The sequence below is a fragment of the Sus scrofa genome, chromosome 9 (genome assembly GCF_054392235.1).
Source record: "Sus scrofa isolate SSC_HxYL_T2T_F1_AM1 chromosome 9, Sscrofa_HxYL_maternal_Yorkshire_Landrace_v2.0, whole genome shotgun sequence".
In the NCBI taxonomy this organism is placed as follows: Eukaryota; Metazoa; Chordata; class Mammalia; order Artiodactyla; family Suidae; genus Sus; species Sus scrofa.
Genome location: NC_139391.1, coordinates 118,244,406 through 118,260,457, shown reverse-complemented (window position 1 = coordinate 118,260,457; position 16,052 = coordinate 118,244,406). Strand labels below are relative to the sequence as shown.

The window sequence follows — 16,052 nt, the reverse complement described above, 5'->3', positions numbered from 1 at the left end:
AGGCCTACTGGACAGAGGTGATATGAAAATTTTGTGGGGTCCTTATACAAGTCATCCCTAAACACACATGATTCTTAATTGCCTTTGTAAGTTTGAGTAAAATATATTTTAACATCATTTTCATTGCCTGTTAGCTGTTACTGTCACTCTTCAATACCATTCCAAATTATATTTTTATTAGTGCTCAAATTTTGCTCATTGATAGTTTAAATAATAGTCTGAATAAAATATACTATTGATCAACATATCAATGTACTAATATAGTCAACATAAGAATTATTGTTTTGGACTTGTAGCTATTTTTAAGGTAGGGAAGTAAGTGTGTGTGGCTTTCTGATAAATATTGAATATGAAACAAAAAACGCTAGTATTTTTATTTTAAAATCTAGGCTTAAAATATTACATATAGAGGGAAGTCAAGTATCTATATAAGGGAGAGTATTTAGAGTTGTTGGATAAATGTACAAATATTTATTTATGTGCGGTATTATGAGGCCAAAGTCTGAATGGTGAGTTCGAGCTCAGAGCTCCTATCAACTGATGGCTCCACCCTTGAAACAATGGTATGTATATCACAGGAAATCAATAAACACCAAAACATTTCATTTTTAGCCTTCTGGACATGACACTTATTGGAATAGTATTAGAGGAGTAACCATGATAGTGGAATGATTTTTAAATGCCTTTATAATTTATAGCCTTCTAAATTGAGAATTATGGCTCATTCTCATTCTCTACAAGATAGATGATCTTAAAAAAAAGATGGGAATAAAATTTAAGCAAGAAGGGTAACATTATTTATCCTTATATTTTGATTGTGGAATTATAGAGTAAGAAAGATGATTTAGTTCAGTCTCTCAAGGAATTTAGAGACCCCTTTTGCAGAGTCCTTCACAGAAGTCCTCCAACTAGTGCCAATCAGCTGCAGAGACAATGTCTAAAACTGAGTATTTCTAGATTGTTCATCAATATTGGGTCAAAACCTAATAGTTACTGATTCTCTTTTTGTGTTTAGGTAAACAACACAGTACAAACCTGTTTAGTCATTCATGCATATGTTTATTTAACATTATGAAAAACTAAATAATAAACAGATTTTAGATTGAAAATTACACTTGAACAAGAAGAGATTTAATATAGTATTAGTTGTTCAGGTGACAAAAGATGCAGGAGTGGAAAGTATGTTTTGACAGGCAGATGAGATATTAATGGCTAAATATATATTTGGGTAATGGTATGTCTCCCCTTACTATATGCCCCAACTCCTTAATGAAACCCTCCAACTTGAGATTAGACATATTGCAGTTTAAGGACTTCAGCATGTGAAGCAATTAAGGGTCATCATTTTTGGAAAAAAAAAACAGAAATAACTTTAATGTAAGCAAAGAAAAGCAAAATTTATTTGAAGGATATGAGATAGCTCACTGAATGAAACAAAAACTATGTATTTGATTAACATGTGACAATATATATATTTTGAATATTTAACCTCTGTTAAAAACAGTAACAAGAAAGGAAACATATATGTATGTGTGTTTATGCATATGTATATATGTATGTATGTATTTATCTTAAGGTTACCAAATAAAGTCTTTAAATATTCAGTTAAAAACACAAAAATTCACTGAGAATTTCTGAATACTTTTTTTAACCATAAAAAATGCACCAAACACATTAACATAAATCTATTTTTAAAGACTTCTCATAAACTGTGGACATTAACTCAATTTTCTTTGTCATAGTGATATGGGAGACAATATGACCTCTGTCACAGAGTTCATCCTGCTGGGATTTTCTCTTGACCCAAGGATTCAGCTGTTCCTCTTTGGGCTCTTCTTCCTGTGCTATGCCTTCACCCTGCTGGGGAATGGGGTCATCCTGGGGCTCATCTCATTGGACTCCAGACTGCACACCCCCATGTACTTCTTCCTCTCACACCTGGCCATCGTTGACATAGCTTATGCCTGCAACACGGTGCCCCAGATGCTGATAAACCTCCTGAGTCCAACCAAGCCCATCTCCTTCACTGGCTGCATGACACAGACCTTTCTCTTTTTGAGCTTTGCTCACATTGAATGTCTTCTCCTGGTGGTGATGTCCTATGATCGGTACGTGGCCATCTGCCACCCCCTCCGATATTCTGCCATCGTGAGCTGGAGAGTTTGCATTACCCTGGTAGTGATTCCCTGGGCCATTGGAGTCCTTCTGTCTTTGATTCATCTAGTGTTACTTTTACCCTTACCTTTCTGTATCTCCCAGAAAATCAATCACTTTTTCTGTGAAATCATGGCTCTACTCAAACTTGCTTGTGCAGATACCCACATTAATGAAACTGTGGTATTGGCTGGAGCAATTTCTGTGCTACTGGGACCATTCTCCTTAATTGTAATCTCATACATGTGCATCTTCTGTTCCATCCTTAGGATCCAATCTGGGGGAGGGCAAAAAAAAGCCTTCTCCACCTGCTCATCTCACCTCTGTGTGGTTGGGCTCTTTTATGGCACAGCCATTATCACCTATGTTGGGCCCAGATATGGGAACCCCAAGGAGCCGAAGAAATATCTTCTCCTGTTTCATAGCCTTTTCAATCCCATGCTCAATCCTCTTATATACACTCTTAGAAATTTGGAAGTAAAGGGTGCCTTAAAGAGAGTGCTGGGAATAAAGAGAGCTTTATGAAAACATGATGGCATCAGGGTGGACAGTGACCTAGGAGAATATTATTTCAAGAGGTTTCAAACCCAATTCAGCATGTTATCTGAGACGTTAAAAATATAGCTGTGCCCTGAATCACCATTATATCGCTGATTCAGTAGATGTGGGATGTATTTTAGAAATCTATGACTTTAAATGTTATAAATTGTAAATTTTGATGTTACTGAATGCTATGGCCCAACATTTGGAAGCTACAGATCTAGAACACCCTATATTCTTTTTAATTTCTTCATAGGGCTATGGTCCAGCTCCATATCTCCCAAAATGTTTCCTCAAATCATTAATCCCTCAAGGGGGCTTTAAAAATAAATTCTCTGGTCAAATAAGTTTGAGAATTATTGGATATCATATGTCATATTTTAGAAGGCTCACAATTATATTAGCATAGTAAACCTATAAAAATTCCTATGGTAAATAAAGAATTCTATTGCAATTTTTAAAATTTATTTTTATCAGAGTTTATGTGATTTACAGTGTTGAGTTAATTTCTGCTGTACAGCAGAGATACTCAGTCAAATATATATGTTCTTTTCCTCATGTCATCTTTCATTATGGTGTCTATCACAAGAGACTGGATATAATTCCCTGTGCTATACAGTAGAACCACATTGCTTATACATTCTAAATGTAATAGTTTGCATCTACCAACCTCAAACTCACCATCAATTTTTAGTCAATATTTTCCAAACTCATTTGGTCACATGAAATTTTTAAATAACATTTATTAACAGTTTACTGGAACAGGAGATATTGACATTGATTGACTCATTGCAAATATTTCCTGTAACCATCTTCTAGAGCAAAATGATTTTTTTTCCCTGCAAGATAAACCTCTAAAGAGGATGCAGGTATAAACATGGAACCCCAGGTCTGTTCTCTCTTTGGGTACAGAAACTGAGGGTCCCTATCTTTACTCTTCAATGTTGGATCATCCGTAGATACTAAATTCAGCTCTCTGCTTCATCGTGGATAAGTGTTCCTAGTTACATCTCAGATGACCTCACTCAATTTCACAATCTTATAAATCTGAGATTAAAATATTTTATTCACTATTCACATTTTCTTATTTACCTCCTACATGAAATCAACCTATTTTTCTGTCTCAAGGCAGTTAAGATAAAGACAAGTATCTCACAGGAAACTTGAAGAATTTTCAAAGCTGATCATCTACATAGTGCATAAGCTTTAGAAAAGTTTAATTATTGTGTTTAGAAAATAGAGACATGGGAGAAGTTTTATAAGAGAATGTTCACAGGAATAGGTGCATGATGAATATGATGGATAAAAAAGAAATGAACAAAAGCTAGAGTGCCCAAGGGGCTAGTTGATCCTTTAGAGTTTAAGAACAAAACATAATAGGAAAGTACATGATTTATTATTCATTGGTTATGCTTACTATGAAAGAAATCTCAAATGATAGTCTCACAAACAGGAATTTCCTGATAGTCTGTATGGAATGCCATGTGCATTACTACAGTCTCAGAAGAAAAAAAGGTTGAGGTGTTCATGTAGTTACAAAGATTTCCACCTAATGAAAGAAAAAAAATTCTTGGTTTTTTTGGTGACTAAATATATAGACAAATTTTTAAGAATTAAAAAAATTGTTGGAGTGTAATTGATTACAATGCTGAGTTCATTTCAGGTGAACAGCAAAGTGAATCAGTTGCCCATATACATATTCCTTTTCAGATTCCTTTTCCCATATAGGCTATTACATAGTATTGAGTAGATTTCCCTGTACTATAGGTAAGTCCTTGTTACTTATGTATTTTATATATAGTAATGTTTATATGTTAATCCCAACCTCCTAATTTATCCCTCTTCCCAACATTTTCCCTTTGGTGACCATAAGCCTGTTTTGAAATCTTTGAGTCTCTTTCTGTTTTGTGAATAAGATCTTTTGTATCATTTTTATTAGATTCCACATATTAGTGCTCTCCTATGATCTTTTTTTAACTTTTTATTATACTATATTTACAACGTTCTGTCAATTTCTGCTGCACAGCAAAGTGACCCAGCTATACATCCGTATACATTCTTCTTTTCACATTATCTTCCATCATGTTCCTTCACAAGTGATTGGATATAATTCCATGTGCTACATAGCAGAATCTCAATTCTTATCCATTCCAGATGAAATAGTTTGCATCTACTAACCCCAAACTCCCAGTCCCTCCCACTCCCTCCCTCTCCCTTTTGGCAACCACAAGTCTGTTCTCCATGTCCATGAGTTTTTTTCTTTTCTGTAGATAGGTTCACTTGTGTAGTACATTAGATTCCAGATATAAGTGATATCATATGGTATTTGTCTTCTCTTTCTGACCTACTTCACTTAGTATGAAGTCTTTCATTCCATCCATGTTGCTGCAAATGGCATTATTTTGTTCTCCTTTATGGCTGAATAGTATTCCAATGTGTATATGTACCACATCTTCTTTATCATTCATCTGTCGTTGGACATTTAGGTTGTTTCCATGTCTTGGCTATGTGTGTACTGCTGCAATGAATATAGGGGAGCATGTATTTTTTTCAGCGAAAGCTATGTCTAGATATATGCCCAGGAATGGGATTGCTGGATCATATAGTACTTCCATATTTAGTTTCCTGAAGTACCTCCAAACTGTTTTCCATGGTGGTTGTACCAATTTATATTCCCACCAACAGTGCGGGAGGGTTCCCTTTTAACCACACCCTCTCCAGCATTTGTTATTTGTAGGCTTACCAATGATGGCAAATATGACTGATATGAGGTGATACTTCAATGTAGTTTGTGTGTGTGTGTGTGTGTGTGTGTGTGTGTTTAGGTCCACACCCATGGCATATGGAGGTTCCCAGGCTAGGGGTTGAATCAGAGCTGTAGCCGCCAGCCTACGCCATAGCCACAGCAATGCCAGATCCAAGCCATGTCTGTGGTGAAATATACCACAGCTCATGGCAATGCTGGACCCTCGATCCACTGAGCAAGGCCAGGGAACAAACCTGTGTCCTCATGGATGCTAGTCAGATTTGTTTCTGCTGAGCCACAATGGGAATTCTCCTCAGTGTAGTTTTGATTTGCATTTCGCTAATAATTAATGATGTTGAGCATTTTTTCATTTGCCTGTTGGCCACCTGCATTTCTTCTTTGGAGAAATGTCTATTGAGGTCTTTTGCCCATTTTTCAATTCCTTTTTTTTTTCTGCTGTCCATTTGTAAGAGTTCTTTGTATATTTCAAAGATTAAGCCCATGTGGGTTAATCATTGGAAATTATTTTCTACCATTCCATAGGTTGTCTTTTTTTATGCTTTCCTTTGCTGTGTGAAATCTTGTCAGTTTTATTAGGAACTGTTGGTTTATTTTTGTGTTTATTTCTGTTGCCTTGGGAGACTGACCTAAGAAAACGTTTGTATGGTCGATGTCAGAGAATGTTTTGCCTATATTCTCCTCGAGGAGTTTTATGGTTTCTTGTCTTATAAGTCTTTAAACCATTTTAGGTTTATTTTTGTGCATGGTGTGAGGATGTGCTCTACTTTCATTGATTTACATGCAACGCTCCAGTTTTCCCAGCACCACATCCTGAAGAGACTGTCTTTTCCTATTTTATATTCTTGCCTCCTTTGTTGAAGATTAATTGACTGTAGGTGTCTGGGTATATTTCTAGATTCTCTATTCTGTTTCTTTGGTCTGTATATCTGATTTGTACCACACCACACTATTTTGATTACTGTAGCTTTGTAATATTGTCTGAAGTCTGGGAGAGTTAGGCCTCCTGCTTGAGTTTTGTTCTTCAGGATTGCTTTGGGAATTCTTGGTCTTTTATGGTTCCATATACATTTTTGGATTGTTTGTTCTAGTTTTGTGAAAAATGTCATGGGTAATTTCATAGGGATTGGATTGAATTTGTAGATTGCTTTGGGTAGTATGGCCATTTTAATAATATTAATTCTTCCAACTCAGGAGCATGGGTATTGTTCTGTTTCTTTGAATAATCTTTAATTTCCTTGATTAATGTTTTATATTCCTCAGCATATAAGTCTTTAGCCACCTTGTCAGGTTTATTCCTAAGTATTTCATTTTGGGGGGGTTGATTGTAAAAGGTACTGTCCTCTTTATTCCCTTTCTACTGTTTCATTGTTAGTATACAGAAATGCAACCAATTTCTGAATGTTAATCTTGTATCCTGTTACTTTGCTGAATTTGTTGTTCAGTTTGAGTAGTTTTTGTGAGGAGTCCCTAGGGTTTTATATATATATAGTATCATGTCATCTGCATAGAGTGACAGTTTTATCTCTTCTCTTCCAATTTGAATGCCTTTTATTTCTTTTGTTTGTCTGATTGCTGTGGCTAGGACTTCCAATACTATGTTGAATAAAAGTGGTGAGAGTGGGCATCCTTGTCTTGTTCCAGATTTTAGTGGGAAGGCCTTCAGCTTCTCTCCATTATTATATTGGCTGTGGTTTTCTCATAAATGACATTTATTATGTTAAGATATGTTCCCTCTATACCCACTTTGGTAAGAGTTTTGATCATGAATGAATGTTGGATTTTGTCAAATGCTTTTTCTGCATCTATTGAGATGATCTATGGTTTTTGACTGTTCTTTTGTTAATGTGGTGCATGACATTGATTGATTTGCATATGTTGAAGCATCCTTGTGAACTTGGGATGAATCCACTTGGTTGTGCTGTATGACCTTTTTTATGTGTTGTTGGATTCAGTTTGCTAAAATTTTTTGAGCATTTTTACATCAATATTCATCAAAGATATTGGCCTATACTTTTCCTTTTTGGTAGTATCTTTGTCTGGTTTTGGTATTAGGGTGATGGTGGCTTCATAGAATGTCTTTGGGGTGTTTCTTCTACAACCTTTTGGAAAAGTTTAAGAAGGATGGGTATAAGTTCTTCTTTGTATGTCTGGTAGAATTCTCCTGTGAAGCCATCTGGCCCTGGACTTTTGTTTGTAGGGAGTGTTTTTATGACATATTCAATTTCATTTCTAGTGATCAGTCTCTTCAATTGATCTATTTCTTCTTGATTCTGTTTTGGTGGTCTGTAAGACTCTAGAAAGTTATCCATTTCTTCTAGTTTTGTCAAATTTGTTGGCATGTAATTGTTCATAGTATTTTTTTTATTTCTTCAGTATCTGTTGAGATTTCTCCTTTTTGATTTCTTATTTTGTTTATTTGAGTTTTTTCTCTCCTCTTCTTGGTGAGTCCGGCCAGAGATTTGTCCATTTTGTTTACCTTTTCAAACAACCAGATCTTGGTTTTACTGATTTTTTCTGTTGTTTATTTGTTTGTTTGTTTCTTTCTTTCTTTCTTTTTGAATTGCTATTTTATTCTTCTGCTAACTTTAGGTTTTGTTTGTGCTTCTTTTTCTAATTCTTTTAGGCAAAAAAGTTAGTTTAGTTGTCAATTTGAGATTTTTCTTTTTTGAGGAAGACCTCTATTGCCAAGAACTTCTCTTTAAGCACTGCTTTTGCAACATCCCATAGATTTTGAATGGTTGTGCTTTTATTATCATTTGTCTCAAGGCTTTTTTGTTTGTTTGTTTGTTTTTGCTTTTTAGGGTCACACCTACTGCATATGGAGGTTCCTAGGCTAGGGGTCCAGTTGGAGCTGCAGCTGCTGGCCACAGCCACAGCCAAGCAGGATCTGAGCCACATCTGTGACCTACACCACAGTTCATGGCAATGCCAGATCCTTAACCCACTGAGCGAGGCCAGGGATCGAACCACCACCTCATGGTTACTAGTTGGATTTGTTTCCACTGCACCACAATGGGAACTCCTTGAGGTATTTTTTAATTTCTGTTTTGATTTTCTCATTGACCCATTGTTTTTTTGTTTTGTTTTGTTTTGTTTTACTAGCATGTTGTTTAGTCTCCAAGCAGCCAGTTTTTCTCATTTCTCTTTTTGTGGTTGATTTCCAGTTTCATGCCATTGTAGTCAGAGAAGCTACATGAAATAATTTCTATACTCTTAAATTTGTTGAGGTTATTTTTGTGTTCCAGAATGTGGTAAATCCTTGAGAATGTTCCATGTGCACTTGAAAGTACATTCTAGTTTTCATGGATAGAATGTCCTGAAAATATCAATTAAGTCTAATTTTCTATTGTGTCATTTGGATCTCTGTTGCCTTATTGATTTTCTGTCTAGATCTGGCCATTGATGTGAGCAGGGCGTTAAAGGCTCCTACTATTATTGTATTCCCATCAATTTCTCCTTTTATGTCTGTTAGTATTTATGGTATATATAGGGGTGCTCCTATATTTGGGGCATATGTATTGATGAATGTAATATCCTCTTCTTGAATGGATACTTTTATCATTAATGTCCTTTTTTTTCTTTCTTTATGGCCTCGATTTTAAAGTCTATTTTGTCTGATAGGAGTATTGCAACTCCTTATTTCCTGTCTTTTCCATTTGCATGAAATATCTTTTTCCATCCACTCACTTTCAATTTCTCTGTGATGTTTGCCCTTAGAGGAGTCTCCTGTAGGCAACATATTGAAGGCTCTTGTTTTTTTCATCCAGTCTTTTGATTGGAGCATTCAATTCATTGACATTTGAGGTAATTATTGATACATATGTATTTATTGCAATTTTGAACCTTGTTTTCCAGTTGATTTTATGTTTCTCCTTTGTTCCTTTCTTTTCTTTTCTTTTTTATGGTTGGATGATTTCCTTTCATTTTATGCTTGTGTCCTCTTCTTTTTAGTTTTTGAGAATGTAATGTTTGGTTTTGATTTGTGGTTGCCTTGTTTTTCAAGCATGTTAACCCCTTCCTATATCTGCTTGCTTTAGCCTGATAGTCATATAGGCCCAAACACATTCTAGAAACAAAAGACTCTAGATTTTCTTACTTTCCTTCCCCATAGTTTATGATTTTGATGTCCATTTTTAACATCTTCATGTTTGTCCTTTTGCTTTTCCTTGTGTTTATGGTCCCTTTTACAATAGGTTTTTTTTTTCCTTTTTATTTCTGTATCCTGGCTTGTTTAAGTGATTACTTTCCAACTGTGATTTCCTCCATCCTATTTCTTGTTGCTTCTTTTTTGTTTAAAGGAGTCCTTTCAGCATTTCTTTTAGAATGGGTTTAGTATTGCTGTATTTTTTTTCAGGTTTTGCTTGTTGGAGGAATTATTTGTTTCTCCTTCTATTTTAAATGATATTCTTGCTGGGTAAAGTATTCTGGGCTGCAAATTTTTCCCTTTTAGGACTTTGAATATATCTTGCCACTCTCTGCTGGCATGTAGTGTTTCTGTAGAGAAATCAGCTGATAACATTTTGAGGGTTCCCTTATAATTAACGCTTTGTGTTTCTCTTGCTTCCTTTAGAATCCCCTATTTAACTTTTGCCATTTTTATTATAATATGTCTTGGGGTGGGCCTGTTTGGGTTCAACTTGTTTGGGGCCCTTTGTCCTTCCTGTATCTTGATATCAGTTTCCTTTAGATTTGGAAAGGTTTCAGACATAACTTCTTCAGGTATATTTTCAGTCCCCTTTTCTTTTTCTTCTCCTTCTGGAATCCCTATTATGTGTGGACTGGCCTGCTTAATATTATCCCATAGACTTCTTATATTGCATTCATATTTTTTCATTTGATTTTCTGTCTGCTGTCCTGTCCTAATTGGGTGATTTCCATTATTTTCTAAGTCACTAATTTGTTCCTCTGCATTATTAATTTTGTTCTTCTTTGCTTTTAACTAATTTGTGTCTTTGCAAATGACTTTTCTAAGTGTTCTTGGCTCTTGCTTATATTTTCTAGTTCCTTTCTAAAGTAATCTGCATTACTGTTTATAACCACTCTTAATTCCTTCTTATTTGCCCTTAATTCCTCCAGTAGTTTCACTACCTCCTTTTGGAACTCAGTTTCTGTTAGACTGCAGATGTCTGCTTCATTGTTTGCTGCTTTAGGTGAATTGTCCTGTTCTTTTAACTGGGAATGGTTCCTGGGTGTCTTCATTTTGCTTTTATTTTTCTTATTCCATAAGTTTAGGGAAAACAACTACTATAATCTTGGAATGATGTTTTTATGCAAGAGTCCTCTTTATTTTGTGGGGACTTACTATTTATTTTTGGTGTGGGAATTTGGATGTTGTTGTCTTTTTCCTCAGTGTGAGAATGCTGTTATCCCTCTGATAGGGTGCTGCATGTTCTTCCTGGGAGATAGAGGCAATGGGCAGGGCTAGTAGACAGTGCCTGATTGCTGGGCTCTTAACAGTACCAAGGACCCAGTGCCCTCCTCTGTGCTGCCTCTTGAGTTGACTGGGGCTGCAAATGATGCCTGTTCAGGGACCCCTAGTGGCAGTGGGCCATGCCCACCTCTGGAATCTGAGATAACTGCAGTGGTTTGTTCCTGCCACCTGTAGAACAGGCAAGAAACATCATCCCACTTAGCCTGCACATGAGGTGTTGCCAAAAGAGGGGTCATCCCTGATGCAAGAGTCACCTCACTGCCCATAGCACTGCCCACCAAGAGTCTTTGAGTCCACAGAGAAAGAAATCCCTGTGGCGGTCCACCCCTCTTCCTCTTGCCCTCCCTCTTCCTTCTTCTTATGACACCTTGCTTTTCCTGTAAGCCCAGACCTCCTCCTGGGTTCCCTCAGCTGTGACATTCTGCTCTCCAGTCCTTGGTGCACCAACCCTAGCTCCCACAGGCTATTTCTGCACTACCAACCCTAGTCCTATCCCTGGAACTGACCTCCAGAGCCTGAGTTTCAGTGTCCAGCCCCCACCTGAGCACCTCAGGCTGTGGTGTCTAATCTATGATATTTATCTTTCTCTGGATTACTTCACTTAATATAGTGATTTCTAGGTCCATCCATGTTGTTGCAGTGACATTATTTCATTCTTCTTATGGCTAAGTAACACCTCATTGTATTTATGTACCACATTTTTATCCACTCCTCTGTAGAAATTTTTAAACTTTGTTTTTATAATGATGGAAGAAAATAACGAAGTTTTAGGTGATATAAATAAATTATATCTTTTAAAATTACATTTAAATGTTATTTTGTATTATAGTCAGGTCTCGACCACTTAAAAGCAATAAAACTTGGATATAAGTCTTTTAAGAACAGTTTTAGAAATGTTTCAGTTGCAGATTAAACCCTAGAATAAATTGAAGAAGGAAGTTCTACCAGGCTTTAGTGGAGTTAAGACCTGCTGAACAATTAAAAATTTAGGGGATTAAGAGAAACTATTAATTGCATCAAAGTGGCTTATCTTATTGAACAAATATCATCATTTCAATAAAGAGATCAGTGTTCTTGTTTATGGGGTTAATGTTTAGTCCTTAGTAAAGTTTATACTTAATTGAGTCAGAAAATAGTGTTCTACCTCTCTTAGTTAATGATTTCTGGGGAATCCTGATGATTAGACTATGAAATTATATTTTGAGCAACAGTGTTTATCTGGTCTGGGGCTTTTTCATTGGGAGATTATTTATGGTCACTGAAGAACAGATTGACCCTCACAAAACTCTCAAGATAATTGTGGCTATCCTGGGTGCCAATTTGAATGTTTATAATGGAGGATATTTCTCCTGAGGGAAAGGAGCACCTATAGTCATTATCCAAGATTCCCCAATTTTCCATCCAAAAATCTGAGAAAATGAATTTAAAAAATAATATGGCTCAATGAGCTGGTGTCAAAGAAAATGCAATTGAATTATACTGAATGGTATTTTCTAAAACCAAAATAAGTACCTCAAATAGAGTACAAATCTCATAATCAGAAAACCAAGTGGATACTAAGTAAAGTTTCTTTGTCTTGGGCTGTGCTTAGTAAGCACTAACAAATTCTGCCTCTTCAGTTTTTCATTTTTCAGGATTCCAAGAGAAACATGGCCCTTTTCTCTTTTTAACGCATAACTACTCCATAAATACAATTAATAATATTTTACAGTTGTAATTTTCCATAAATTACATGCCTGTCATGACTCTTTGAAGATATATTCATCCTTGACTGGAATATTTATTTCATCAATTAAAAGCCAATATTTTGAAAATTAAATTATTAAGGTACTTTAATTTTTGAAGTTTTTTTATTATCTCTGGAATGTAGATAATATACTTTCAAATGGAACTTATGCACAAATCCTAATGGACCTTGTTATAATCATAATGGCTACAAATTCAGGTTAAAATAAGATCAGTGATTTCAGAAAATGCCCAGTGGTGACAGAAAATATAAATATTTGAGAACATATTTATTGCAACTAAGAGCTGACTATATTATGTATATTATTTTCCTTTGTATGCATTTATGCTTTGTATACATTTATGTTTTACTCTGACCACTCTAGGAAGTTTTCCACAAGTTAAAAGTTGCATCACCTTGATACATGATAAGAAACGTGATTTTCAGATGATTCATTTTCCTATATTTAAGTTAGTTCAGTATCATAAACATGTATATTTAATTTCTTATTGGCTTAGATCTTTTTACTTTTTAAATTAAAGTATAGTTGACTTACAGTGTTATGTGAATTTCTTCTGTGCAGCATAGTGACCCAGGATACATATTCTTTCTCTTTTACTATATTCCATTGTGTTCTATTCCAAGATCCTGGACATAGTTCCCTGTGCTATACAGTGGCACCTTGGTAGGACCCCATTGCTTATCCATTCTCAATGTAATAGTTTCCATATACCAACCCCAACCCTATACATACCACTCCCTCCTCCTCCCCCTTAGCAACAAGCTGTTCTCTATGTCTGTTAGTGTGTTTCTGTTCCGTAGTTAGGATCACTTGTGCCATATTTTAGATTCTGCATATAAGTGATATCATATGGTATTTGTCTTTCCCTTTCTGATTAATTTTACCTAGTATGATAGTTTCTAGTTACATCCATGTTGCTGCAAATGACATTAGTTCTTTCTTTCTAAGACTGAGTAGTATTCCATTGTATATACATACTACATCTTCTTCATTCATTCATCTGTCATGATCATTTAGGTTGTTTCCAAGTCTTGGCTATTGTGAATAGTGCTGCAGTGAACATAGGATGCATGTATCTTTCTGAATTGTATTTTTGTGTGGATATATGCCCAAAAATAGGATTTCTGAATCATATGGCAATTCTATATTTAGTTTTCTGAGGAATCTCCATGCTGTTTTCCATAGTAGTTGTACCAACTTACATTTCCACCAAGAATATAGGAGAGTTCCCTTTTTTCCGTACGCTCTCCAGCAATTGTTATTTGTGGATTTGTTAATGATGGCTGTTTGTACCAGTGTGAGGTGATGGTCAAATAATGATGAACAGAAGAAATTATGTCCTAAACTCTTGTTTTCACAGTATTTCAGTTTTAGTTTAGAGTGAGTTTCCTGATTTCCATATTTTCTACAGGTCATTTGTAACATTAGGGAAAAAAGAAAATAAGAAAGGTCGTAACAGTTGTGGATTGCCTAATATGCACAAATATTAGGGATTTCATACAATTATGAGCCAACTTTGGTGTTCCCAAATGTGTTTCTCCTCACAGTGAATATGCAGAGTAGGAGCACAGGTAGACTTGTTCTGAAAACTTGATAACTTTTTCCCAGTTTCCCCCAACTTTATGTCACAACCCTAGCAACTCAGAAATCATACTTTAATGAACGCATTGGTTTTTAAATTGCATGGTTGATTGATGTGATATTTCCAAAATAGCATGTTAATATCTTTGGTATAAGAACACATAAAAACATTTGAGATATCAAATCTCCCAATCCTTGAAGATGTGGGAAATTGCTAGGGGAAGCAGTGTTTGAAAGGGTCCTTTCCTTCACCCCTACCCCCTGAGGGACTCGACTCAGAATAGAGATTAGAGATAATTCCAAAGGTTGACCCACTTTGGTGGTTTGTGTTCTGGAACCTCCCTCAGGCAGGTTCTAATAAGCCCCCTGGGATATCTTGCCCCTTTGGATTCCCTAATTCACTCCCTGCCTCTATAACCAGCTCTCTGCAGCATCTCCACACCTTGGGTTACTTGCAATCAGCTGCTTTTTCAGGGTGCTTTCTGCTCACCTCTGCTGCAACACAAAGGACCCAGATTACACTAGGGAGAGGCTGAGTTGAAGAGGTTAATGCCAGGAGCTTGTTCATTGTCACACTGTCTGCACCCTTATGGCTCACCTGAACCACCTGGAGATTTGGGGACTAGGGCAGTGTTGGGATGCGTGAAATACAAATAATGTCAAGTATTTAGGGTCTGTAATGAGTGATGTTGTCTCAGAGGTGAGCTCTGGGACTGCCTGTGTTTCCTACTTGTATGTCCTGCTGGGGATGAGAACAGAAACAGAAGAGAATTGTTTTGTCTCTCTTCTCCAGTGGAGGTGAGCATGCCCTGCACCTCACAGCCAACCCCTTCCAGTGAACCCTCAAGAGCTACGAGCTAGGTTGAGCTCATCAGAATAAAACCTCCTTTTCTGAAGATGTGGTCTCGTTTTCAATCAGGAACTGAAGTGAAGGTTATGCACTTCCCACAGAAGCTCACCAAAGTAGTACTCCATCCAAACTTCAGGTGCTTTCCTCTTCTGAGGTCCTTGAGTCTAAATGTGATGCTGACTAGGTTGCCTTATTTTATTTTATCATCAATTCCTCTTATACATGCTGTAGCATGTAGTTATTTTTTTTTTTACTTTCACTATGTTATGCCTACTCTTTATTTGTCAGAAAGCGAAATAAGTACTCTCTGATAATGTTAAACATAATGCACTCACTATTTATATGCCATATGAATGGTTGCAGGGGACAATCAAATGCACATTTTATAAACAAAGTATATGAGGGCGTTTAGAATTTGGTTAATTTTGTTTCATTGCTAGAGAAATATCCGTGTGATAAAGATTTACTTGACCAAGATGACACTAAAAAAAGAAGTAAGAAATTTCTCTATTATGGACTTAGATGGAAAATTTGAATTTTTCCTAGCCAAAGGAAATTATAGTAGTTATATTATGGAATATGTTACATTTCAGGAAAATCAATGTATTTATGCATGTAATTATTATAAGCATAGTCACAAGACATACTAAATCTGATTGCAATGGATTATGAAGCCGGATTATGAAGCCAAATTATGGATTATGGATTATGAAGTCAAATTATAGATTATGAAGACTTCTGTCATATAGAATATAAATATGTGTAAATGTTAGATTTTCTATAACTTGGAGGATAAGTTTTTGTGATAGGGATGGATAGAGTAAAGAAAAGTGTCCAAGACGTTATGTGATGGTGTATCATGAGGTGGGAGAAGGATGAGATAATCAATAATATTTTACATTTTCTTTTTATTGGATTTCTCTGGTTAATGTGCACTTTTAATTTTTTTAGGGCTACAACTGTGACATGTGGAAGTTCCCA

The 16,052-nt window shown here is 35.9% G+C and overlaps 2 protein-coding genes across 2 annotated transcripts in view; both read left to right on the top strand.

Moving 5' to 3' along the window:
- LOC100525599 (olfactory receptor 2A1/2A42-like) overlaps positions 1-16,052 on the top strand; it is a 183,698-nt gene that overhangs the window by 159,108 nt on the left and 8,538 nt on the right. The window lies entirely within an intron of this gene.
- Positions 1,747-2,679, top strand: LOC100511466 (olfactory receptor 2A7-like). The gene has a single exon (XM_003130292.3). The coding sequence runs from the start codon at positions 1,747-1,749 to the stop codon at positions 2,677-2,679; it is 933 nt and encodes a 310-aa protein (XP_003130340.1).